Source organism: Pteropus alecto, unplaced genomic scaffold, assembly GCF_000325575.1.
Source record: "Pteropus alecto unplaced genomic scaffold, ASM32557v1 scaffold127, whole genome shotgun sequence".
NCBI lineage: Eukaryota > Metazoa > Chordata > Mammalia > Chiroptera > Pteropodidae > Pteropus > Pteropus alecto.
In genome coordinates, this window is record NW_006440646.1 from 961611 (window position 1) to 988543 (window position 26933).

Consider the following 26933-nt stretch of genomic DNA (forward strand, 5'->3'; position numbering starts at 1 on the left):
TGACAAAGCAGTATAGTAAATGTCTCTCATCTAGGGACAGGTGGAGCGAGGCAGGTCTTCCTTGCTTTTCTAAGTTTCCAAAGGACTAACAAGACCTGGGTGAAAAAAGTAGAGAAGGCACCATTGTTCCCCCATCACCTCTAGAAGGAATGGCAAGCCTTCTCATTTCTTTTGAGCATGGGGAGCTTTATTTAGTTTTCTCTCTGAGGTCCTTCGGCATCTCCTGCCCCACCCAAAGAGAGCAAGCACACCAGTGGAAATCCCCTGAGCAAACTAGCACATGCTGTATCAAAATATTGTGTCTTGGCTTTGTTCTTTTACATCTTCACAACTAAAGGAAAGAGATACAATCAAAATGATCGTCCACTTAAATGATAAACAAGAGCATTTAAAGAGACATGACCCAATTACTACCCACCGACAATCTGTGAACAAGTCATGAGCTCTGTGTTGGTGATAGATATAATTTGTGATTTTTTCCTTGAACACTTATTTCACTTAGTTCATGAAAATTTGTAATTATAGATTTCTTGAAAGGTTATTTAGCTCAATGCACCAAACATGCCAAGTTTTGTGAATCAGGCTTCTGATTTTCTAACCAAGCTTTATTATCTGATGCACCAAATTGCACTCTTTTTTTTGTTTGTCTGTTTGGAAGATGTTTGAAAATTCCAAAAGAAGGCCTCAACAGATTAAGAAGAAAGATAAAGAAGAGCAAGAAACCAACCTGTTCAATTGTCTTCTTGCTCTGGAAATGTCCCTTGAGTTTACAGTCCAGAAGGTGATATTATACACAGGGCACCCCATCTCTGTCACTAGATCTGCCTCAGCATTGAATAGGGGTTCCCAGAGACTGAGACAAATGCCCCACCTCCTCTTTTCTCATTTTATGACATCATCACATAACCATAATGATGAGACAAGCTAACTCAAGTAGAGTTCAAACTCTCTGTTTTATGGTCTAGGGGATGTTGTTTATCTTCATTGATTTAGCCATTTTTACAGGCCCATGGGACCAATTCTACCCACGACAGAGAATCAAACAGAACCTTGTAACTCACTGTCCACTCAGCATCTCTGTCCTCATTATCTTATAATCACAGTCTTGTAGCTTTTTTTCCAAAAGAGAACCCCTGCGAATCAAGAGAATGGAGTTTTGTGGCCTAAATTCAGGTTAGATTAGTCACCTAATGAGCAAAAGTATGTCCTTCGGGAGACATTTCTGTCTGTTAATAACAGGACTGCTCTCAACCTGTGCCTGTAAACACTAATAACGGCTTAAAGACAAAAATCCAACAATTACCAAAAGGTCAGCCAGGCTTTACAAATGTCACTACTTTAACTAAGCATGAGGCCATGTTCAAAAATTTTGTTTGGTAGACAAGTGTAAGAAGAGTCTAAATTATTTGTCATTGTCTCAGGCTTCTGCCCTGCAGGTGTAGGCACTAATGTGATTTGTGTGGACCAAAGTTCCTGGCAATCAGATTTTAAAAAATAGAATCCTATGTTACATTCATGGATTAAACAAGGGACTGGCAGACTTTTTCTATAAAGAGTCAAGAATAAGATTTCGCACTCCGTGCGCCATACAGTTCATGTCTCGGCCACTCCACTCTGCTGTTGTAACACAAAGGCGGCCATGTTTCAATAAAACTTTCTTTACAAAAACAGGTGGGGGGCCAAATTTTGCCCCTTGGCAATAGTCGGCCAACTCCTAAATTAAACAAATAATTCTTGAATGCCAACCGTGATGGGTGAGGTATAAGTAATTACTAGGGCTACAAAACAGAAAAATTGTTCTTCTTGTGAAATTCTCCATGTTCGGAGATTGGAAGTGAACTATTTAATATACTTACTATAAATTACTTTATCAAGAACAGAATCTTTCTTTAAAGCAAAACGCACCCCTGACAACCAATTGATTAGCTTTATAAGTTTAGATTTTTGTCTCATGATTCTTTCAAAGTGGGCCCTATTCATACTCCAGTCTGAAATAGTTGAAGTCTAGATTTGAATCTACGACGCTACTCTGAAATAAGCACAGTAAGTTTGGGGGCTTGCCAAGAATACCAGAGAGGTACAATAATTTCAAATGTTCTATCCCTTCATTTCCGTTACCTCTGCTTACAGCAGCAATACTTTTACTCTGACTTCCTGTTTCTGGCACATGCCTTCTTTTTTACTGTGTTTATACTTCCCCCTGTCTGTGGTTAAGTAAGTATAAAGCCCTAAAGCTATAGATTTAAGTCTCTATCGTGCGTGCGCTCGCTCTCGCGCTCTCTCTCTCTCTCTCTCTCTCTCTCTCTCTCTCTCTCACTCTCTCTCTCTCTCTCTCATTCATTCCTATATACAGTCTCACACGCCTTCTCTCCTCTTTTGCTCTCTCTCAGAATGACAATTCTAGGTACAGCTTTTGGTATGGTTTTCTATTTACTTCAAGTTGTTTCTGGAGAAAGTGGCTATGCACAGAATGGTGAGTCATTTCTAATTTTTCTTTCAAATATTCTCTAGCATAGGTTCTAGGTTGCTCAGATTCCTCATAAACCTGAGCTGGGCACTGGGTTGGAGTGGAGTTTGAGAACTCACCGCATATTCAATCATTTTTTAATGTTCTAACAACCAGACAGGGGATCAAGAGACAATACTGAGGGTAATTTAAAAAGTCTTAGAATTGTCACCAAAAAAAAAAAAAAAAGTGCATTTGACTCTCCAAATGTGGATCTTAATACTGGTGACAACTTTGCTCTTACATTCATAAAGACACACAGGTTGTACTTGTTGGTTATACCTTTTTAAGAAATTAAGCTAGATTTGTTTTGTTTCACTTTTTAGGGGGTTCCAAAAGCTTAACTTTCATGATAAAATAATGTCCAGAAACAACAGCTTTGTGTGCACTTAACCCTGCTATATCCCCAGCACCCGAAAGAAGGGGTAGGTCCTAGTGAACATTCAATACATATTTAAAAATTTCTTCAAAATACTTTTTTTTGATAGATTCATGTGAGATTCTTAGTGAATAATTGAATGAGAAATATCTGAGTGAGCTGTTTCATTGGACTATATTTAATTATCTCTATATCAACGAATTTACTGTCATATAATAATTCTTTTTGGATCTTTGAAAAGCTTGATACCTAGAAGCAGATGTTACCTGCTTAGAAAATACATGGTAATTAGAAGAAAACAGTAGACAAAGGAAAAACAGCAGCAGATGGAGCAGCCTGAGAAGCTGGACCACCAATTTCTTCCTGAAAATTAAGCTCTTTCACTTTAAGAGTTAAAAAGTATTTTCCTATCAAAGATCTCAAACACATCAGCCTAATGACTCAGCTTGGATATTTTAAGTCATATAACTACTAAGGATGGAAATCCCTAGATTGATTTCATTACAGGAATTGTCAGAAGATTGACATTTTTCACAGTGTGACCACGTATGAATCACTTTGTGTAGGACGATCATAATTCCATGGTAAATGTTGTCTCGTGTTTGTACCTAGAGATGCTTGGCAGGTAACACAGAAATCTTACTCTTTGGGGTATAACATATTCCATCTATTTCTCCAGTGGCAATACTATTTTTAAAAGAAATAAGAATTTAACTGAAAGTTGAGTTTTTACTTCAACTTTTTAAATTTCAGATTTTTTTTTTTTTTGAGAAATCTTGTAACCACCCATTCACATGATCACTTCAAAATACTTCTCAGTTTGGAGTAAAGAATTATCAGCTGCTTTTTGTTGAAAGATAAGTTAGTTCTCTGGTAACTGCAAGGATGGTAAAGAGAAGAAAGGGCTACTTTTTAAAGCTACACTTTAATCAACTAATTCCTTTCGGTACGAAGACTTCCAAACTACAAGACCTTATCTGTAATATACATTCCAAAAAAATTCAATTTTTATAGAAAAATATGCTGAGATAGTGAGCATTTGAAAAATAACAGGTTAACTCACCGTTCAAAAGCTCTATATGATTTCAAAGCCTTGGTAGTAATGACACCTTTGATGCATAACTCTTTTTCAAAGGAGCCCCAAAGGTCTCTTGTTCATATTCTCAGAATTAGAATTCTTATTTTACCTTTTCATCACTTATTTCTCAAAAAAAATATATGATCATAGTCATAGTTAACCTTTATTGAGTGTTCACTGTATCCTAAATTAAGTCTTAGTATTTGCTCAGTGGTTCCCCATAATAACATAAATGTACGTATCAGAACACTGAGGCTGAGAGAGGTTGAGTAACCTGACAGAGGACCGTAGCTACAAAACAGATTAGCCAGGATTTAAACCCACATCTTCCCAGCTCTGGTGCTGGGGATCTTAATTACTGTGTGTATTGCTCTTACCTAAGAATTTCTTCAGCTTAAATCAGGTATAACATTCTCTTTGTAAAATGCCGTGCAATTTTGCAAGTTGTTGAGGGGAATTTTTCTCAATTACAGGACAAGTTTGTCCGGTAACACCTGCTAAATAGCCAATGAGCTGCTTCTCAAAACACAACTACTTTAATTATATGAACAGTGCTTTGCACATTGTATGAGAATACGCAGCAAACTCACTTTGCCAGACTAGATGGCTGAGGGTGATGGGAGTGCTTTGCTCTGCCGATGCCCAGCATCTCCTGTACTGTTGTCTCTCTGGCTGGCTTTGTATGTTGAAGTATTTTGGAGACAAAGCTGATCCATCGATGTCTGAATCCAAATAGTTATGTTGGTTCTGTTGTACAGAGAAGGTCCAAAGAAGAAGAAACATCAAAGCAGTTTGAGGGCTGCCATGTAAGAGCAGGCTAAAACAGACCAGAATCATTCCATTGAGAAAATCGCCAGCTCCTAGGGACCAAGATTTAAATCTGTAAGGTTAGGAATGCACATGCTTTGAAATGCGAGTCCTAAGTGGTGGGCTGCCCTCATTATTTAAAATTGTCATCAGGAGGAGGGCCATACCCTGCCGAAATTACACAAGGAGCCTTTGCTGGGAGAGGAACTGTGAGCTGGGTGGCTTCCAGGAATGTTCGGAAAGAGCAGTGCCCACAGCTCTAGTCCAGATGTGGCTTTTCACAATTTGTTGCTTTGACTGAACTGACCTGTCACTCAGCTGGTTGATCCACTCATAACCAGCCTTACTAACTTTCCCACAGCCTACTGGGTTATTTAAATAGAATGCGGTTTGTACATCCCATGGCCTTTGGGACCCTCAGCTGGGGTTTAATTTTGCTATGTTTCGTATCCAATTTAATGCTCCAGAAACATCGAATTTCTAGTATCAATGGACCTAGAAGCAGTCACGGGCTCACATTTGAGTGCTCTGAGAATGGCTTTGGTTACTCTGGATTCTCTCAGTTTCCAGTTGCAGTATATTTACTGACAGATTTTTCTCTATTAAATACTGTGAAATGTACATGCAAAATGTCTATTTAAATTTAAGGGCCTCGAGCCAGCTTAAGAAATAGAACACTATCTGTGACAGATTGTACTTTTCTACAAGTGACTACAAAAAAATTTCTGGTTCCCCACATACTTCTAGACCTCATTAAAATCTATGAGATACAGTATCTATAGAAGATTGATAAGCACAGAAGCAGTTTCTATGAGGTTTATGGGCAAGTCTACCAGATCTAAGTCATGTCAAATCTAATTTTTTCTAATTACATTTGTCTCAGTTAGTAGTTTAAGACAAAGTGCCTTAAACAAATATCCACACAATACAGATCATTAATGGTGCTTTTAGTTGGGACACCTATTTAGGCAAGGAAAAGCTACCCCTTAAAAAAAGTGAACCTCTGACTGTGAAACTGCTATCATCTTTCTTCATTCAAAAAAATACTTGGGAGGGAATAAATGAAGATTGGTAATAAAGTCAAAGGCTAGATTAGGTAGCATATAAATAATGGAGATAAAATATTTCTTACTTGAAATGTACAGACTAACAAGTTTGATCTCTAAAGCACTAACTTAATGGCAAAAATATTTAGAAATATTTGGAGGTTATTTATTAATTACATGATTTTTTTTTTTCTGTTAGAAAAATCTGTGCTCATTAGATTTTGTTTTGGTTTGGGGTTTTTATTGTTTGTTTTGTTTTCATTTTTGAAAACTGTTTCTTGTCTTTGCCTTTGGCCTTTTTCCTTTAAATTATAATCACTTTTTTATGTCTGCGCCCCATGCTCTTTCATTAATGTCACTGCAGATTGCAAAGGGATGCACGTATTAACTTCATTAACAGCTGCAGATTTGTTCCTACCCAGGAGACTTTGAAGATGCAGAACTGGACGACTACTCATTCTCCTGCTACAGTCAGTTGGAAGTGAATGGATCCCAGCACTTGCTAAACTGTACTTTTGACGACCCCGATGTCAACAGCACCGATCTGGAATTTGAAATATGGTGAGGAACGGTGGCTTCAGTGGGTGCCTAGAAATCCTCTGTCTCTCTTTTCTTGTGCTGTGTGGCAACAGCGGCAAAGGAAAGCATGTGGGGCTAATGATCAAATACTACAACCGAATGAATTCCAAAAACTTTCTGGAACTCCTTGTCCTTCACCAAAAGACTCATGCAAAGAAACCCTTACGAGTTTATCTTTCAGGTCCCACTGCTACAGCCAAATAATGATATGGCTCTTGGAGATCCTACATCCTTTCTGACTTCACAGCAGAATTTAAATCCTGGTTCTCCTGGGACACTCTGAAAAAATCTCTTTGCCTGATGTGAGATGATCTTGTGTCTTCAAGCTGCACTCTGGTTTCTAATCTCAACACCAGGTCTAACTGGCTGTTTAACCTAGAGCTTGTTATGTAACTTACCTATGCCGCAGTTTCTTCACCTGGTAAATGAGATACACTACCTCATAGGGAGGTTGTGATGACTATATAGTTTAATGTTTTAGTAATTTAACTAGAGACACATACTATGTAATAAGTAATGAAAAAGAAGCATTAAGTCAAAAGTCTATGAATATAGACCTAATTTTCACCTTCTTGGTGCAGTTTGACTTTAGATGAGACTCTCAATATCAATCTTCCAAAAACCCACAGGTATAAATTGGCTCTTGTTTTCATGAAGCAACAGAGAAAAGACGAAGAAACAGAGAAAGTCTTTGTTTTGAAAGTTCAGTAAAGAACTCAGACAGCTTTATCTTCTCCCTCCTCCACAAACCATCTCTTGTTGTTGAGGGTTACTATCTCTGGCGACTTGAAAAAAATACTCTAATATGAAATTCTGACTTCTAGCTATCTCCAAATTTCTATCAGATGACCTAATTTTAGTTAGTTTCTTAGTAAGGAAAGTGGGTCAAGATCCAACAGGAGTAAAAGAGGGCTTCTTACATTTCATAGACATTCGGCCAATCCTCCACGATATAGATTCTAGACAAGCCCTGAATTCCATGTCTTACATTAATTTACAGAAGCTTCCTGTCACAGTCACTGGAGAAATGTGGTCTTGGACTTGAATTCCACAGTGTGTTCCCCATCTGCCTCTGTCAGTTCATTTCTCTAACATACTTTCCAGGAATATAATGTATTAGGAGATTCTGACCTACCTTGTCCAGAATCTGTGCTGCAACTAGACTACATTAAATTGCCGAACAACTCGTTCAAAAAATGAGCTCATTTTTATGGTCAAAACCCCTTCCAACACAGAGGTTTGACTCTGGGTTTCTCTAACCAGCTAGTTGGTGGACAGCAGTGATCACTGTGGTTTCTCTTGGGGAGGCCAAGGCTGACCTTTCTGTCCACTTTCACTCACACAGTATCTGACCACTTCCGTGCCCGCTCAAACAAACTTGCCCGCTTCCTTTAACAAGTCTTTTGATATTTTCTGCCATATTTTAATCTATCTATAACTTCCATTTGGATTTTTCAATTGGATTCAGATGTTACCATTGGAAAAATATTATCTTAAGACATGTTTTCAGTGTGAAACAATAAGTGTGAACTCCTTAATAGGTTACGGTGCTTCTGGAGAACAGCTGTTTTCATAAGGGTATCTACACCTGGAGGTAGGTTGGTGGAACTCCCGGGTGCAGAACAAGCTACTTATCTCAAATTAAACTCACTTAAATTTTCTGGTCAGGCTGAGTTTCTTTTCCACAATGAAACTAGCTTTATCGGAGCTTCTTCTTTTCCGTTAATATAAATTTATTAAAAAAGACACTAGAAATCACTGAAAATTGTGCATTCTGCTGAAGTCATTACCCATGTGGGATTGTTAATAAAAACCAGATGATGTTTTCTATAGGGCATACCTGGGGCATTTTTCTAGATGAATTTACCACCTGCCTGATCTGGCCATCAATCTTCTAGGTTTAGAAACCAAGTTACTTAGTATTCAATGTGTGGATCCATCTCTCAGGGATGGACTTAGATTAGCCGAAATCTCGGAATTGGATTACCAGCAGACCAATTGACTACTTCACAATGGCAGATACAGCTATCATAGAGACCCAAATATTCAGACTGGGCTCAGGGCCTACAGATTTGGTGTTTGAGGGGAGGAGGGACAAGGAGGGCCAGTAGTTTGTGTATCGGTATAAATCCACTCTTACTGGGGGACCTGAAAATTTTTCATTCACCAGAATTCTAAGCAGCCGTCAGGTACCTGGAGTGGCAAAGCAGAAGTGCTGGAACGGACACCCAGATTGGAATTCCAATAGCAACACTCAACTAGCCCTGTCACCCTCTGATCGTCAACAACTGCCTTGCATTGTGGTAGAAGGATTAGCATCTAGCATATGATCAGTGCCTGTAAATGGTACTTAATTCTGATTTTCATTTAAAATGTGATCGAAAGATTGTTTAGTAAATATAGAAACAAAACAAATTTGTTGATTTTAAGACCAGAGTTATTTGGCTCATATCTTAAAGTGGTTAATTTTTAAAACTTAGTTGCCAGCATTTAAAAATTTAGATATCTCTTTAACAATCGGATTTGATAATACTGGGCACATACAGCAAAAAGTAGCTGAACAGAATTCTGGCTGTTTCTGTAAAGTGGGGATTAAATCTCAGTCCTGAAGTTAAATCCACTTTCTCATTTATATTACCTGCATAGATACTCTACGTCCTTGAATTTGAGACCCTGTTTTTTAGGCGTTTGCATAATTTTTATGGTCAGCTCTCAGAGGACAATCATATTTCCTTTATTTCCACATTCTTGGGGGCACCACAGTAACTTCCAGGTTCAGTTTACAGATACCACTTTAAATGTCATTTTTTTTTCATCAATTACCACCACCGTCACAGGCTGCACCCTGACAAATCTACCTCACACTCTAGGCTTCACTAGCAACATCCGTCAAGTGCTGGTAATGTAGTCCTTTATACAGCAAACCACACTAATTTTCAAAGTTGTTCCATATTTTTCAGATAGATTCTGTCTTTCAGAGCCAAATAATCAATAAAAACTATAGTTTATTTTTGTTTTTATTTTTAATATTCCCGTGTAAATATCTGTTTGCACCATCACACAAAACCTATGCAAGACGGCAGGAAATTTAGGAAAGAGAAGGTGGGATAAAGAATCTGGCGCTGAGGTCCCTGGCAGTCTCTCCCTATTTTCAGAATGATGGGGGGGATTTGTGTAAGTGGCTTAGGGTTGATGTCCCCTGGGAAGGTCTCACAGGGTCATATTTGTCAGCCTATAGTACTACTTGGATACTTTTTCCACTCTCAAATACCCTAGAATGACTCTATCCAACAGAAATACAATGTAATCCACAGATGTGCAAGCCAGATATGCAATTTTAAATTTTTTAGTAGCCACATTTAAAAAAGAAACAAAATTGGTAAAATTAATTTTAATAATATATTTCATTTAACCTAATATATTCGAAACATTATCATTTTAACATGTAATCAATAGGAACAAAAATATTGATGAGATACTTTACATTTATTTTTCATACTAAAACTTCAACATCTGGTGTGTATTCATATTAAGAGCACGATTTGGACTAGCCATATTTCAAGTGTTCAGTACACGTGGGGTAGTGGCTATCGTGTTAGATGGTGTAGTCCTAGAACATTCCTAGCCCTAGCAATACATAGTTGGCAACCTAGTAAATTGTTTTAATTTAAATAAGTGAATTGAAATGAATTGGATTGAATTACTCATGGGAGGACACTAAGTTTTCTCCAGTCTCCTGAAGCCAGGGTCAGTGGCTCAAAGCGAGATTATCTATTCTAGGCGGCAGTTTTATCTTGGTCTCCTGGCTCTCCCTCCCTCCCCACGCCCTGCAAACACACACACAGAGCAGCTCCTAGGGTTCAGAGCCCTTAAAAGGATGCCCAGTTTCACAAGATAGCCCCATGGAGATCTTCATTTTTCATTGCTGATTGATCTCATTCTCCCCAAAATAGGAATGAACTGAATATACCATTTTAGAGTCTTCTTAAACTTCCAACAGTGCCAAGAACTTGCTACACACTAAGAATCCGTAACTGAATAGTCCACACATACTTTACTTTCAAATAAATTCTAAACTCAGTGATTGAACTAAAAGCTATTATCCTTCTAATTTCTCTACATCATGTGTTTATCTAAAATTTAGAAATGACATCCTGCCTCAATTCTCCCCTTTTATTCTAATTTATTAAATCATAACAATATTGCCATCTTTAAAACTTTTAATGTGACAATTCTCCCAAGTTTGTTCCCTGGTATCCATCTAGCTTACCTTATATACTGGCTTTTTACTTTAACTCTGCTCCAAGTGGGAAAACCCATCTAGCCTAAAAAGGAACACACCCTCTAGAAACTCCAACACATACACACACTCTCTCACTTTCTCTCTCTCTCAAAGCCAGAACAACATACCTCTTTTTAAGGCTATTTGCCTGGGTTTAAAGAGCATGTGAAAAAAACAAACTGGTAACCATGGTTATCACAGGAGAGGGAAATTAAATCGAGGGTTGAGAAAGGAGAATAAATGAGTAATTTTACTTTATTCTGCATTGTTTAATTATTTTTACAATGAGAATATATATTCGACATTACTTCTTTCATTTTTATGTGCTGTATTAATTTATTTGGTTTACTTTTTATTTGATGACAGTTCATTTTGGGGGTAAAATTTACCTATGGTGAAATATACAGATCTTAAGTGAGTTTTGAGAAGTAAATGTGACGTATTGTCAAAACCTCAGTCAAGATATAGAACATTTCTTCCACCCTAGAAGGATGTCCTCATCCCCTATGAGCAATCACAGTTCTGAATTCTCTCACCCTCTGGTTTTGCAAGTTTCTGATAGTTCTTTTAAATAAAATATCACACTGTTTACTCTTTTCTGTCTCACGTCTTTCATACGACAAAATGTTTTTGAGATTTACCCATGTAGATGCATATCTCATAACTCATCTTTTCAATTGCTGAGTATTAATTCCATTATATGACTAGATTACAAACTTTAATCCTTTCTCCTCTTGATGGACATTTGAGTTTTTTCTTGTACGAATCATTTTGTTAACACACATTTTTATTTCTCTGTGGTAAAAACTTCAGAGTGAAATTGCTGTATGGGGTAGGTGTGTATTTAACTTTATAAAAAATTGACCAACAGTTTTCCAAAGTGGTAAAAGCATTCTACTTTCCTAGCAGCAATGTGTGAGCTACATATGATTTCTAACAGCTTTGAAATAGTATCTAGTGAATTTTATTTATATTTCTCAACTAACAAATAATGTTGACCACCTTTTTGTGCCCTTGTTGGCCATTTGTATGTCTTCTTTTGGCAAGTATTGGCAAAAGTCTTTTTTTTTTTTAATTGAGTTTTTGTCCTGTATCATTGATGGGGATGAGTTCTTTATACATTCTAGATACATTTGTGTGTCAGATATATGCATTATAATTATTTTCTGCCAGTCTGTAGCTTGCCATTCATTTTCTTAATGTGTATTTTAATAAACAGGAGGTTTTCATTTTGATGAATTCCAATATATCTATTTTTTTCCCTCTCTCTTTTATGTGTAGTACTTTTTGTGTCATTATGATCTTTGTCTACTCCCCAAATTAGGAAGATATTTTCCTATGTTTTCTTCCAAATATTTCATAGTTTTAACACTTACATTTAGGTCTATAATCCATATCCAATTAATTTTATGTAAGACTGAGATTTATATTTTCCATACATTTGCTCAGTTGTTTCAGGACAATTTGCTGAAAAGATTTTCTATTTTCCATTGAATTGATTGAGTGACTGTACTTAAAATCAATCAACCTTGTATGTATGAGTCTATATCCAAATTCCCTATACTTTTTAGTGATCAATTTATCTATTCTCATGCCGGTGCTAAACTGTCCTATTATAGCTTAATAATACCCTTGAGATAAGGTGCTATGAATCCTCCATATTTGTTCTACTTCTTAAATGTTGTTTTAAGTATTCTTTGTATTTGCACATACCTTTTAGAATCAGCTTGTCAATTTTTTAAAAATCCTTCTGAGATTTTGATTAATATTATATATACCAATTTGAGAAAATTTCCATTTCTTTACTATCGAATTTGCTAATTCATGAATGTAGCTCTCCATTTATTTAGATTCTCTTTTATAACTCTCAGAAATGTTTTGTGTTTTCCATTAATGTCTTGAACATTTTGTATTAATTTTATATCTAGGCATTTTATATTTTATTGTTATAATAAATGGAGCTGTTATTTTTAAAGTTAATTTTCTAATTATTTGAGACTAGTCTATAAAAATATAATTGATTTTTTGTACAATGACCTGATAAAGTCACTTTCTAAGTTCCTATAATTGTATTGGAGAATATTATTTGCCATATGAACAACTTGTCTGCAAATAAGTCTTTTTTCTTCCTTTCCAATCTAGCTCCCGTTTATCCGTTTCTATTGCCTAGCACTTGCTAGAAACTTCACCATATAGATGGTGAAAAGAAATGGTGAAAGTGAATATTCCTGTCTTGTCCTTATCTTAGGGAAAAATATTCACAATTTCATCATTAAGTATATTAACTACAGACTTTTTGTAAATGCCCTTTATCAGGTCGAGGAAGTATCCTACTATTGATTGTCTGCTAAGAGTTTTTACCATAAATGGGTGATGAATTTTGTCAAATGCCTTATCTGCATCACTTGAGATAACCATATTGTTTATCTTTTATTCTGTTAATGTGAATTATATTGATCAATCTTTGATTGTTGAACCTATCTTGATGTTCTGTGGTGCATCTTACTTTTTCATTATGTATTAACATTAATGTGTTCATATTTTCTTAAGGAATTTTACATATACATGAGACATTTATCTGTCAATTTCTTCTCTGTAATATTTTTTGCCAGCTTTTGGTACCACTAATGAGCTAACTTCATAAAATAATTTGGGAAGGGTCTGTTTCTCCTCTATTTTCTGGAAGAATTTGTGTAGGGTTGGCACTATTTCTTATATGTTTGATGGAATTTACCAGCATATAACCATGTGGGAGTAGAGTTTTCTTTGTAAGAAAGTTTATTAATGATAAATTTAATTTCTTTGAAAGAAATGGAACTTTCAAGATATTTCATTTCTTCCTTATTTTCACTTTGGGGCAATATCTTTTTAGTGATTACTCTCAGGATTACAATATTCAAACTTATGAGAATTTATTAGGATTAATATTTTACTATTTTATGTAAAATATAAGAAATTTACAACAATATAATTCCACTTATATCCTATCCTTTGCACTATTATTGTCATGTGTTTTATATCTATACACCTTATAAATACCTTATAAATAATGCTATAATATTTGCTTTAAACAATCACTTGCCTTTAAAAAATTTAAACTGTCTTTCATGTTTCATATATTATCTTTTATATGAAAGATATGATTCTGTCTAATATCATTTCACCTTGGTCTTAAGAATTTCCTAAAACAAATTACCTCAATTTTTATTTATCTGAAAATATCTTTACTTTGCCTTCATTATTGAAGAACATTTTGTGCATATAAGAATTTAAGGTGGAAATCTTTTATTCCCCTCTTTCACAGTTTTAAAGATATCCTAATGTCTTCTGGTTTTCATAGTTTCTGATGAAAAGTGATATTTTTCCCTGGATGAGTTCGAGATTTTCTACTTGCCTTTGTTTTTCAGCCATTTGACTATGGTATGTCTAGCTTTTAGGATATGCTTTTCTTTGGCTTTATCCTGCTTGGATTTACTGAATTCTTAAGACTAAAAGTTGATATTTTTTGCCACATTTGGGAAATTTAGAGCTGTTATTTTTCCGCTAAATTCTTTCTCTCTTATTGAACTCTTATTACATATTTATTTATCCTCTTGATGTCGTCCTACAGGCCACCAAGATTTTCTTTCTGTTATTTCAGACTGAATAATGTCTACTGATCTATCTTCAAGTTCACAGACTCTCTTCTCTACCATCTTCAATCTGCTGTTAAGTCTATTCCATACACTCAGGAAATTTTTTTAAATGTTATATTTGTATTTGTTGGTTACAGTATTTTCATTTTGTTCTATTTTACAGTTTCTACTTCATTAAGATTAAACATCTGTTCAATAATCATGACACCTTGAACATATTTACAAAAGCTGCTTTAAAGTCCTTTTCTGATAGTTTCAACATCTGAGTGAACATCTGGGTCAGCTTCCATTGACCGCTTTTTTTTTCTTGACTATGGGTCACATTTTTCTTTTTCTGGTCATTTGTAGGAGCTTCTGATGTAGGAAGAACTCCGTTGATAATGGGGAGGGGTGCATTCTGTTATCCTCTGGCAAGTGTTAATTTTAGTTCTGTTGGCTAGATTAATCCCCAAATTCTCTCTTCATTTGAGTCAGCACCTAAAATCTATGCTTAGTTCTCTCTAGAGACTTTTAGCTATTGCCATTCTGTGGTTTCCTAGAAGTCTCCTACACATGTACAATTAAGGGGACATATAATAATTTGAGCAAAGTTTATATACTGACTTGGTGTTTCCATTTCTATATTTTCCTCACCTCTAGGCTTTCCCTTTTAAAAATAGCCAGCCACTCTAGCAGTCCAAAACTCTGTTCTCTAACTTCTTAAGACAAAACAGTAGCTGTTAGATTCTAAATGCCTATCACCGTGCCATCAGACTAAATAAATAAATAGAAAGAAAGAAAGAAAGAAAGAAAGAAAGAAAGAAAGAAAGAAAGAAAGAAAGAAAGAAAGATCATAAGGATCTCATTCATTTTTTAAAAAAAAGAATGAAATTCTCTCTAGCTTCTACCTGCTTTTTACTCTCCAATGCTCATAAATAGAATTTCCAAAAATATATTGTATAAAGTTTATGTATTAGAGAGCTAGTGTGATATAAGTTACTCTGCCATTACTGGAACTAAACCTTAAACTTTTTTAAACAGGAATTTTTTGAAAGAGTACAATTTGGAGCTTGTGATGTTAGTTGCATAGTCAGAAACATTCTCTTTTCCTCAGTTTTTTAAAAAAATGATCTTAATTGGAAATAGGAAGTCACAGAAGAGAATTCAATTCTTAGAGTAATGCTATTGCCTGTTAAGCTAAGGAGCATGATGAGAAGGGTTGATTTTATTTATGTATTTATTTATTTAATTAATTTATTATTTTTTTATAGTGACATTGGTTAATGAAATCCAATAACTGAAGGGTTGATTTTAAAATCTGTTGATTAGTTAGAAGTAGAGCAGAATCAAAATTATTTATGAAAAGCTGTAAATTACCCATTATATTTACATGGTTTTATGTTTATAATCCCTTAGACTATTTTGTCATTTACATTAACCCTTTTTGGTCAATGTTTCTTCACAGGCTTTATTTTCTCAATTTTTTCCTGTCGGACATCAAAAAAAAAGCAATTACCTTCCCATCTAAACAAAGTATTTGCTTTTCAAAGATCAATTATTAAAAATTAGAAATTTTTTATAATTTTTATGAACATGTTTTGACTATTTTAGGTTCAACTACATCTAATATATGAGTAAATCATCACTGATAGTAATGGCAGCAAAAAGCTACATTATTTTAATTCTTCCTCTCTCTTGCATATGCACGCACCTACCCACTCACATACCTATGGACAGAGTTGAAGTCACACAATTGAAACGTACATGTGATGCTATTCCATTGTATACAGAAACGTCTGCTAAATTTAAGACAGATCCCCTTTTTGTTTCTACAGTGAGGCCCTTGTGGGTGTAAATTGCCTGAATTTTAGTAAACACCAAGAGATGTATCTCATCAAGACAAATAAGTTCTTACTGATTGGAGACAGCAAAATATGTGTGAAGCTTGGAGGAAAGATTGTAACTTGCAGAAAAATGAAGATAGTCAATATAGGTAAGAAGAAAAAGGGGTATGGTTGCCATGTTTCAGGTATCTGAAGACAATGATAGTGTCTGGATTTTCTATATTTTAAAAGTAGACAAATCATGAGAGCTATTTGCAACAGAGAATAGAAAATTCACTAATACAAATAATTTTTAAAAGAAATGAAAGTTTTGAAGCTTATGCTATTAATTCTTACTGTAAGAGAATTCCGAGGATCTTCAAACTCAGCCATGGATGAGGGTGTGGCACCTACAGGTTACGAGAAGAGTTAGTTCATCTATATAAAGTGCCTAACTGAAGCTGGGCCTCCTGTCATCCACCCACCTATGTCCTTTCCTTCCTTACCTTACCTTACTGAATTTCATGTAATCTTCTCCCCCCTGCTCACCATATTCTGTGTGTTTAGCTAAATCACCAAGTTATTTTAAAAAGTAAATATGCCTTCTATATTAAGTTCTCCAGAAGAAAAAGAACCAATGCATAGAATATATATATATGATTTATTTTAAGAAATTGGCTCACATGATTGTGGATGCTGATAAGTCTGAAACTTACAGGGCAAGCCATAAGGCTATAAAGTCAGGTAAGAGTAGATGCTGTTGTCTTGAGTCCAAATTTCACAGGGCAAGCCAGGAACTCTGGAAACTCAAGCAGGGTTTCCATGCTGCATTCGTGACACAGAATTGCTGCCTCCAGGCATCTTGGTCTGCTTCTAAGGCCCTCTTCTGACTGGAAGAAGCCTACCACATTATTGAGGGTAATCTGTTTTACTCAAAGTCTACTGCTTTAAATGTTAGCTGTGTCTTTAAAAAATATCTTTCACCTAGTGCTTGACCAAACAATTGGGCACCATGTTGACATATGAAGTTACCATTGCACCTTCCTAAGAGACCTATTATTGAAGATTGATGCCAAATCTGATTTGACTTAGAATACACCTATTATACTTTGCCAAAAAAAATTATAATTATATCTCCAATAAAGTTAGCATTATAATTCAAATTACTAAGCTCATCTGCATGTTTTCTTTGGTTTTATATAATATCCATGTATATAATTTACAAATCAGTAAATCTATTCAATTATCTGGGTATAAGTCAATATTAATTACTAATTAACCATTTGGTTAGCAGGCAAGTAAATCAAAACGATCGGAAAAATTGAGACTATAGACACAATAATTTCTTCCATTACTTACAGATATATGACCCTGAGGTGAATAGGTTCTTTTCAAAACCTCAGAGATATGCTTGTATAGGAGAAGGTCTAAGCCAATTATCATATATCAGTGTAATGGAATACTAACTACTTGTATGTATTCTACCTATGAAGATTTATAGGCAAAACAACATGTACATGGGGGAAAATCGTTGAAAGTGATTGAAGAGATGGATTCTTTTGCTGGTTTTAAACAGTATGGCTCTACCTCTCCCTATTCTCACCCATCTTTTCACCCTCCAAAAATAAAATGGTATGTAGGAGAGCAATACTTATTAGAGACATCAAAGATAAACTTGGAATCTAGTCTGAGCTTTGTTTCATGAAGATGGTAAAGGGTAAAAGCAAAAGTTCTATATGTGAACAAATATCTTGTAAAAAAAAAAAAAAAAAGCAGTGGTAGTGAAAAAGAGACATAGACCCAACCAGTGTGAGTGCTGCCCAGGTGGGGATGACAGCCCCAGGGTATGCAGCACAAGCGAGCTGGGTTTTGCCCATTTGGAGACTAGTCTGCTACAGATGGAAGTTTCGTTTGTGAACCGCACAAGAGCACTATATCTAAAGGTTCCTCATTTACATTGCAAATATATATTCACTCTCTGAGAACAGGCAGAGAGGGCAGAGATTCTCAGTCCCTCGACAGAGTCCTGGAGCATCAGAGGAGAGCCCCTTCTTACAGAAACCCACGCCAGCACACAGGGCCTGCATGCATTCCAGAGAGTGAGCATGTGAACCCTCGTGGCACACGCACGGGCTCCAGGTGGTACTCCGCCCCATCTGAATCCCCAGATCTCCATGCTCACGGCTTTTAGGGGTCCACATTCTGTACCACCCAGCAGACTACAAACCTGACACGCCTCATCTGAGGGGCAAGGGGGAAAGACAAGGTGTGCACACAGTGTGTCTTACAGTAGCAACTTCTTCTGGTTCCTAATGTGACACTTTATTAATAGAACTGTCATCTAATTGAATTTACACTGGAAATTCCTGCTTGAACCCCAGAACCAGAGCTCCCCTGCAACCACTTGCCCTTCATTTATTTCTTCTTCTCTAGGTATAGGCGTCCCAATAAGTCTAGATGGGCAGCTTCCTGCTTCCCAATTTTCTTGGCAGGATAAATTTATATACTTGTTTAGGTTATGCAAGAATAAATTAACGTTTTTAAAATGTTTCTTGAAGAATGAGCACCTTTTTTGAATGTGTTCAAAGACACCATTTGGGCTAGAGGCGGACATGTGGGTAGATTGCCCGGGCCAGCCAATGGAGATAATGGAGTCCAGAAACAAAAGCGAAATGAAAAAGAGTGAGCACCAGAATCAGGCAGAATTGAATTTAAATCCTCCTAAACCATCCAACAGGGTCCTGAACGAAAGTCAATCGACCTTTCTGAGACCCAGCTTCCTCATCAGGATAGTGGTGACAAGTGATTATTGATGGAAGATGACATAAGTAGATCACTTGGCACTTACTAAGTATATAATCAATATTAGTATGTTCTCCCTTAATTTTTCCTTTATTGAGAGTCCTTGGGAGATGGGGATGGACAAGGAACTCAGTATCAAAGGTTTTGTTGAGAATGTTACTTCCTTGAATGAAGGGTAGAAACTGGCTTGATAGGGGTAAAAAGGTTGACAGTATTCTCTGTCCATCTGTTTCTCCACGCCCACTCCCTTTCCTCCTGCTTCCCTTCCAGGCATCTTCTGTTTTTATGGTGTTTGTAAGGATAAAAGAGGATCAACTTCACCTTTCACAAGATAGGTAAAAAAGGGTAAAAAAGGAGTCACTTCCTCTTTTTCAGTACCTCTGAGGCAGGTAGACACCACCACTATGAGAAGCTGATGACAATAAGTGGGCCAAACTCCACCACACAAATTCATTTTACTGGGTCAGCAAGTCCGTCTTAAAGCCCAGCTCAGACTGCTTAGAATCCAGTTCAGTCCACTGAGTGAAAATTTGATGGACACACACTCTCTCATTAACAAAAGGCTTAGGTTAGATCTTACCCTCTGTGTTTCCCCATCCCTGTCTGAGATCAGCCATACAGAAACGTGGCTTCCCCATCCCTAGATAACTAACCTCCTCCTTTGGTGAAAGAGCCGCTAAAATACCATGACAGGGAAGCCCCCAGTCAATGGTGGGGAGGCGACATGACATACATGTTCATCTAAGAATTCAATACCTTTCTCAAGGTTTGTTCTGCATGAATTAATACCTGTCTTCCCCCAATAGCATTTCATATATAAGGTGCATGTGATCTAACAGCAGCTCCGAGAGGGAGGCAGGCAGGCAGAAGGAGGAGGCCAGAGAGGAGTTTAGCTCTAATGCAAACAAGATTGAAGGAGGAAGTCACACATTGGAAGTTCTGAGCCAGGGCCAGAATGCAAACCCTCAACTTCTATATGGCTGAAATAAGGTGCAAGGCTTATCATCTGATCTTATTGGAATAATGAAGACTCGAAGTTTAAACACTCCCATTTTGGGTCTAATTAATAACAAGCATTCAAAAGGCAAAGAGAATGTGTTTTAGTGTAAAACTAACACTAGCTTTGTAACAAATAAGCCCTAAAATGTGTGATATCTCAAATACTATACGTTTACTTTTTGCTTACATAAGAGCCCAAAACGGGTATTTCTAATCTGCGAATGGTAGTTGTCCTTCAAGCAATAGTCAGGGCTCCTTCATGCTGTGACTCCACTGTCTTCCATATACAACTCCAAGTGGTGGAAGGGGAACGAACACGGGGTCACACATGTAGGGTTTCTGGGCTGGGATCAGAGGTCGAACACATCACTTCCACTCACACAGCTCATTAGGCCACACACGGCTGCTGGAAAATGTAGTCAGGCTTTGAATCAGGAAGAAAAAATGGTTTTCTGAACAAGAATGTGATTTCCAGAGTAGATGAACTTTAAAAATTATAATTATTTCTTTGATCTATAAGCCGACCTCATTTCTTTTTCCTTTCCAGTTAAACCTGAGGCTCCTTTTGACATAAGAGTCATCTATCGCAAGGAAGCAAATGACTTTGTGGTGACATTTAATACATCGCACTTGCAAAAGAATTATGTAAAAAAATTAATACATGAGGTAGCCTACCGCCAGGAAAAAAATGAAAATGACTGGATGGTATGTAGATCAACTACATTTATAGATTATGAAATGTATGAAGGTGTCTATATAAATATACTTAACAAATAAATTACATATATAAATTAAAATATGTAAATGTATAAAACTGTAAAATAGAAACTTCTTAATGTTACATATTTTATTGTCCCAGGGGTACATTTACCCCAGGAGGTCCCCTAGCAATTTTGTATTCAAAATGTATCTTTAACTTAAAGAAGCTTCTAAGTGTAAAAGTTATCGATCCCACAAAACCTGGATCTTCTCTTGTCGGTTCCTGTTCTAGCTCCAATTTTTTTTTTCTTGCTCTGTTTTTTGTCTTTATAATGTTCCTAAATTAGATTAATGGACTAACAATATAGGTCAAGACCAAATCAATCCTCTTTGTTTTGGAGCCTCAAAAAGTAGCACATTTAGCACACTCACAGGCAAATCAGGCAAAAATGTCACCAAGTCATAGCCACAATTGGTTTATAAAAGTTGTGAGAGAAGCATAAAGGAATAAAAAAAAGAGAGAAGGAGAAATATTCTTCATTTTTTTTTAAGCTTGAATTCTTAATTCTTGAAGTAAGCACTAAATTTTCACCCTTCGTAATCCAGAGGGTTATTTAGACTTTCTGATTCACTGCAGTCGGGACGGTCTGTCTGTCCCTGCAGTCTGTTTGGGGAAGAGGGCGGAGGGAAAGTAAAGTGTCCCAGGTTCCTCCGAACCCATTGACTTACCTTCTGTCCTTTTCGCATCACACAAACGGAAAGCAGATGAAGGTTTCTCTTTCTGAAGGCAAAAAGAGTGCCTACTTATCCACACAGGTCTCCTTTCTAGGGCAAAGGTCAGCCTCGTTTGTTTGCAGTCCGCTGCCCGATGCTACTCACATAAGTGTAATGCCTGCTCCAAATCATCTCCTCTCCTTCTATTCCTCCCCCAACACACACGCACAAACTGGACTGCCTCCATCCTGCCCTCTTCCAGTCTCCGTGGGACAATTACACAAATGGAAAAGCAGCTATTGTGGGAAAAGGAAGGATTTCGAAAAAAATGGTGCCAGAATAATCAGTTCACTAGGGGGAAATTAAGTTAAATGCCTAACCCCCTCTGTTTAACAACAAAAGCACACAAAGATGATATAAGGAAATTATGTAAAAGTACAACTCTAAACAAGCTAGAAAAGCATAGGTAAATGTTAAAATAATTTTGACATAAAGAAGAACATATTAAGCATAAAAGCAGTGAAAGAAAGCAAAAAAGCTGGTACATACGACTACATGAAAATAAAGGTTTATAAATGTTAGCACCCACAATAACCAAAATCGAAAGGCAAATTAAATATTAAGATTAAGGTGCCATACTTACAATTGACAGATGGTTGATAGCTTTATAAGAAAGTTTTACAGTCATTAAGAAAAAGACAAATATAACAATAGAAAAATTAGCAAGAAAGTTGGAAATGTTTCGCAAAATAAGAAATACACAAATTCAATATACATGAAAACTAATAATCAAATAAATATAAATGTAAATAACAGTAGAATATTACTTTTACCCACAAAATTGATAGAGTTCCTATTTTCTTAAGATTATACACAGTGTTGGAGAGACCGTCATATCTGTATTGTTATTCGCAATGTGGAACGGTATCTTTCTGCAGGGAAATGATTTTTGCTCACTAACTCTATCATTCCCTGTCATCTCTTCTGGGGATGTAAAACGAAAGAGAAAGAAAATAAAAGATTAAAATGTGTCAAGAAAAGTGGGAGGCTGGGAGTGACTTGAGCATTTCTTCCCAAAGTGGCAGTGCCCAACTCACCTGAGTGAAGACCCACTGTACCTGCCACCACCCCCTTCGCCATTTGCAGCATCATTTATGAGCTCAGAGCCTCTGCCCAAAATTCTGCTGCTGACCCCTCTACGTCCCAGAGTTCATGCTTACAGCAAATATGAGAGAACTTTGAGAGAATGTCCACGAGACTAACGATGCCCCTCCACTTGAATGGCTTGGGAGATCTGGGTGGCACCTTTTTCATCCTAAAAATATAGTGGCACTTTTTGCCCTTTAGCGCGTGAATTTATCCAGTACAAAGCTGACACTCCTACAGAGAAAGCTACAACCTGATGCAAAGTATGAGATTAAAGTCCGATCCATCCCTAATACCGACTATTTTAAAGGCTTCTGGAGTGAATGGAGTCCAAGTTTCCACTTCAGAACTCCGGAGACTAAAGGCTCAGGTGAGAAGTGACTATCTCTGTTCTCTGCATAGTGCTTTGCAGGCCATAATGTGTGAGTGAGCATGAGAGTGAGAGAAAGGATTCCTTTGAAGATATTCCCACACTTTCTTTAGAGAAGACGCCACCTTTGCCCTTTTTGTGAAGAACACGGAAGTGGTGGGAATAGGGCCTTTACTGGCCGATCGACGGATGTAGGCCATCTAGGCTCTATTGCCCTGGGTGCTGTTGAGAGCTGCTAATATTCTGAACAAAACCCCCACCTCCCACCTCCAGTTTACCATTTGGACTGGGATCCCCATATCTGATGTTTCTAAGGCCCCTCTAGGGAAGATCTTTGTTCATGGCAGATTGGCAAGCTGATGTGGCTCTTCCATGCCTCCTTTTCCAGATTAACGAAGATATCCCGGGGGGTCTAGGAAGAGAGAATGGCCAGAAGAGCCAAAGGACATGATTCAAGCAGACCCCTGGGGACTCGGCCCACCACACATATACCTTCTCTTTGGGGGGTGAGGGGAACATTTCTGTCATACTAACCTCTCATCCTCACCCTGGAAATGGCTGAGACTGCATAGTAGAGTGTCTCTCTCATCAACCCCTGCTCAACTTTCTTCTCTTGGTGATGGAATCGGGGAGGGAAAGCTGGTACCTTTAATGGTAGGTCACTTTTACATTTCAAGTGGCAGATGTTCTAGATCTGGTCACCTCAGTCAGTGTCATTTACTGACGCCAAAATTCACCCATAAAGCTATTACATCATTTTGTTCGCTGAAGAGCAACTTTCAAGAAAGTTACTAAACCCAAGTTACTAAATAAACTCAAAGCATCTTGAAGTCTATCCCACTGCATATTTAGCGATTGTTAATCTAGAATTATCCTTGCATTCCAGAGGAGATGGATCCAGTTCTACTAATTGTCAGCGTTCTGAGTTTCTTCTCTGTGGCTCTGATAGTCATCTTGGCCTGTGTGTTATGGAAAAAAAGGTAAATTTCTTTTATCAAGAGGGTGGTTATGCGGGATCCCAGAGAGCCAAAGCTCGAACCCCGTTTATTGATGAGAAAACTACAAAGGAGAATAAGGCATTTCAGGAATTATAGTGCTCAGCATCCCTCCTCATCCTCAGGCACTGGTGAATTTCCATAGTTAATTTCCTAAGACGTGAAAATATATAAACTGGACGTAGAGCAAATCCTCCCCCCACCAGATTTTTCCTCTTAAAGGATTAGGAGCCATGCCTCTGGAGTGTTTGGGCAGCTAGAGGCACCCATGGAAAATGCAGAATAAATTTGATGTCTTGACTTTTAGTACACACATTGAGACTTTTGCATTCTACCTCATGATAGGGCCATGACTGCTTCATCATAAAAATGATGTTTAAGAGATACACCGGTCAATAATTAATTGACCGTTCTAGGAAAATACCCTCAGCACAGGGCCACATACCCCAAGAACTGCAAAATACTCCAGTTTGAAAAGTACCACCTTAAAGCAATTTCTCAGAAAATATTCCTTGCTTCTACCAAAATGAGAGATAAGAGGTTGCTACCAGTAAAAAGGAGGAATGAAATGATGACATCTATATTGAGAGTAGGTAAGCAGGTCAAATTTTAGTTTTATAACTACACCAAACCACTTAATTGCCAAGCTTCCTTGTTGCTTTTCTCCAGGGCTCTTTCTCAGAGGTATATCGTTGTTAAATCGTGTTCACAGTGTGGCTCACTGAAAATAATCTCTGGTCCAGCTCCTGCATGGATTGATAGGACATTGAGGACCAGAGAAGCAGGGCACTTGCCACAGGTGATCCACCTGGCAGTGGCACAGCCAAGACTAGAGATGCACTCTTTTGATTCCCGTCTCAGAATAGACGGAAAAATGTATTGTGCCTGCTCCCCCTGCCATTCATTTCATCCATCAATGTCTTCTCGTTTCAGAATTAAGCCTATTATATGGCCCAGTCTCCCTGACCACAAGAAGACTCTGGAGCAACTGTGCAAGAAACCAAAAAAGGTGAGTGCTTCTATCACCACAGTGACGGTATCCCAGCAACCAAGAATGATATTGTGGGGTGAGGAATCATTGAACCTCGGGTTTTGGTCTTCTGTGCATCCCCAAAGTAGGGTCCCTTACAAAGATCCAGTTTCTAGAGGTAGGAAACTAAAATGAAATACAAGACTAAGAATTGCCCAGGCCTCTCCCCAGGGCTGGAAGGCGCAGCCAGTGGTCACTTCAGACCCTGAGGGGTCACAGCACCTCCAAAAGTACAAAGTCAACTAGAACATGTGGGTTAATCTCTGACATTCCCTGGTAAATCCCTGTTAGAACTTCTTTAGAACTTTTCCTAACAGAAAGTTTGGTGGCGTGTCTCTCTGGTGCACTGTATGTATGTACGTATGTATGTATTTATTTATTTTTAGCCAAGGCAACCCTTGGTTGACCTCACAGATTGCAAGGACCTTGTCGGCTTACGATCCCTTACTTTTTATTTTTTTATGCCTACAGCACCTGGTCTTTCTAGGTGGTCTCCCATCCAAGTACTAACCAGGCCAGACCTTGCTTAGCTTCCAAGATCAGACGGAATCAGGGTGGCGTGGTGGTAGACTCTCTGGTGCACTTCTAATGCCGTCTTTCTTTTTCGGTGCAGAATCTGAATGCGAGTTTCAGTCCTGAGAGTTTCCTGGACTGCCAGATTCATAAGGTGGATGGCATTCAAGCCAGAGATGAAGTGGAAGGCTTTCTGCAAGACGCATTTGCTCCGCAGCCGGCGGAGCCTGAGAAGCAGAGGCCTGGAGCGGGTGGGCAGGGCTCCAGCTGGATGTCTGAGCAGGCAGTCAAAACCTCCCAAACTTTCAGAGGAGATGCACCCCTCAGATGCCAGGCTGGGGACGTCAGCGCGTGTGACCCCCCTGTGCTCTCCTCCTCCAGGTTCCCAGACTGCAGGGAAGGTGACGAGAAAGGGCCTCACGCGTACCAGGGCTTGCTGCTTGGTCCTGGAACTACAAATGATACCGTATCCCCTCCGTTTCCTTTCCAATCAGAAATCCTGACATTGACCCCAGCTATGCAGGCACAGCCCCTCCTCACTTCCTTAGGATCAAATCAAGAAGAAGCGTATGTCACCATGTCCAGCTTCTACCAAAACCAGTGAATTTTAAGAAACCCGGGACTGGAACCACTGTGACCGACAAAGATGACCGAGCTCCTACTCCGCCTCACAGCACCAAGGAGACAAAATTAACGCGACCCTCTCCATAACCTACAGGATCCTAAAATGGCTTTGCCGACTCCTCCCCACTCCAGCGGCATTCAGCATGGGGCGAGAGCACGCTGCTTCAGGCAACCCGAGTGATTCAATTATTTCAGAAAGTTAAAAAAAGAAAAAAGAAAAAAGCAAGAAAGAGTGAAAGAAAGGGTGGAGGAAAGGGTGGAGATGAAGGGGTGAGGAAGACAGAAAGGGTGCAAGGGAAGAAAGAATAAAGGAGGGTGAGAACGAGAGCTCCGGTTACTAGGACTTACCACGTGCCCGATGCTGATCTCGAGCTCGGCACGCGCGGTCCCACTGCATCCTCACAATAATTCTGGGTGGCGGGAGTGATTACTGTTGTTGTTATTCTCTTTGTTATAGGCGATGAAACTGAGGCTTAAAGTAACTTGTCCATGTGTCCCACTCAGTGATAATTCTAGACCTGGTGGTGCCCAGGAGCCCAACGGCAGTGTTCCCAGAGCCTCGCACCTTCCTCTTACTTAGGGGCTGTCCAGTCCCGAGTGCCAGACCTCAGTGGTAACAGGGCAACTGAATAATTCATGTCCAACTGGGTCACTTTTGAAAATGAAAGAAGTTATAAATAATCACTCCAGGACAATAAACATGAACCGGGAGTGTCTCAGATAAATGGGGAACATAGGGTCATTCAAGCTAAAAAAAAAAAAAAAAGTAACTCAAACTAAAAAAAAAAAAAAAAAAAAGCTATGATAAAGTGAGAGAGAAATGTTCTTACAATGTGTGAAGGACCCCAGCCAGACATATCTATGAAAAATGAGGATGGCAGCGAAATGCCACAAAGCCCATTTTATTTCGTTTTTCTGAAAAAATAT

At 37.9% G+C, this 26933-nt stretch overlaps 1 protein-coding gene across 1 annotated transcript; it reads left to right on the plus strand.

Moving 5' to 3' along the window:
• Positions 1 to 2334: 2334 nt before the first annotated feature.
• IL7R (interleukin 7 receptor) lies at positions 2335 to 26772 on the plus strand. The gene is made up of 8 exons (XM_006917801.2): positions 2335 to 2473; positions 6239 to 6377; positions 16127 to 16284; positions 20463 to 20620; positions 22676 to 22844; positions 23731 to 23824; positions 24773 to 24848; positions 25483 to 26772. The coding sequence occupies exons 1-8, from the start codon at positions 2392 to 2394 to the stop codon at positions 25984 to 25986; spliced, it is 1380 nt and encodes a 459-aa protein (XP_006917863.1). The 5' UTR covers positions 2335 to 2391; the 3' UTR covers positions 25987 to 26772.
• The last annotated feature ends 161 nt before the right edge of the window (positions 26773 to 26933 follow it).

Excerpts from the sequence above, each read along its gene's own strand:
- IL7R (XM_006917801.2), top strand. The coding sequence starts at position 2,392 with ATGACAATTCTAGGTACAGCTTTTGGTATGGTTTTCTATTTACTTCAA. Across the intron at positions 6,378-16,126 it reads GATCTGGAATTTGAAATATG|TGAGGCCCTTGTGGGTGTAA; the intron begins GTGAGGAACGGT and ends TTGTTTCTACAG. Across the intron at positions 23,825-24,772 it reads TGTGTGTTATGGAAAAAAAG|AATTAAGCCTATTATATGGC; the intron begins GTAAATTTCTTT and ends TTCTCGTTTCAG.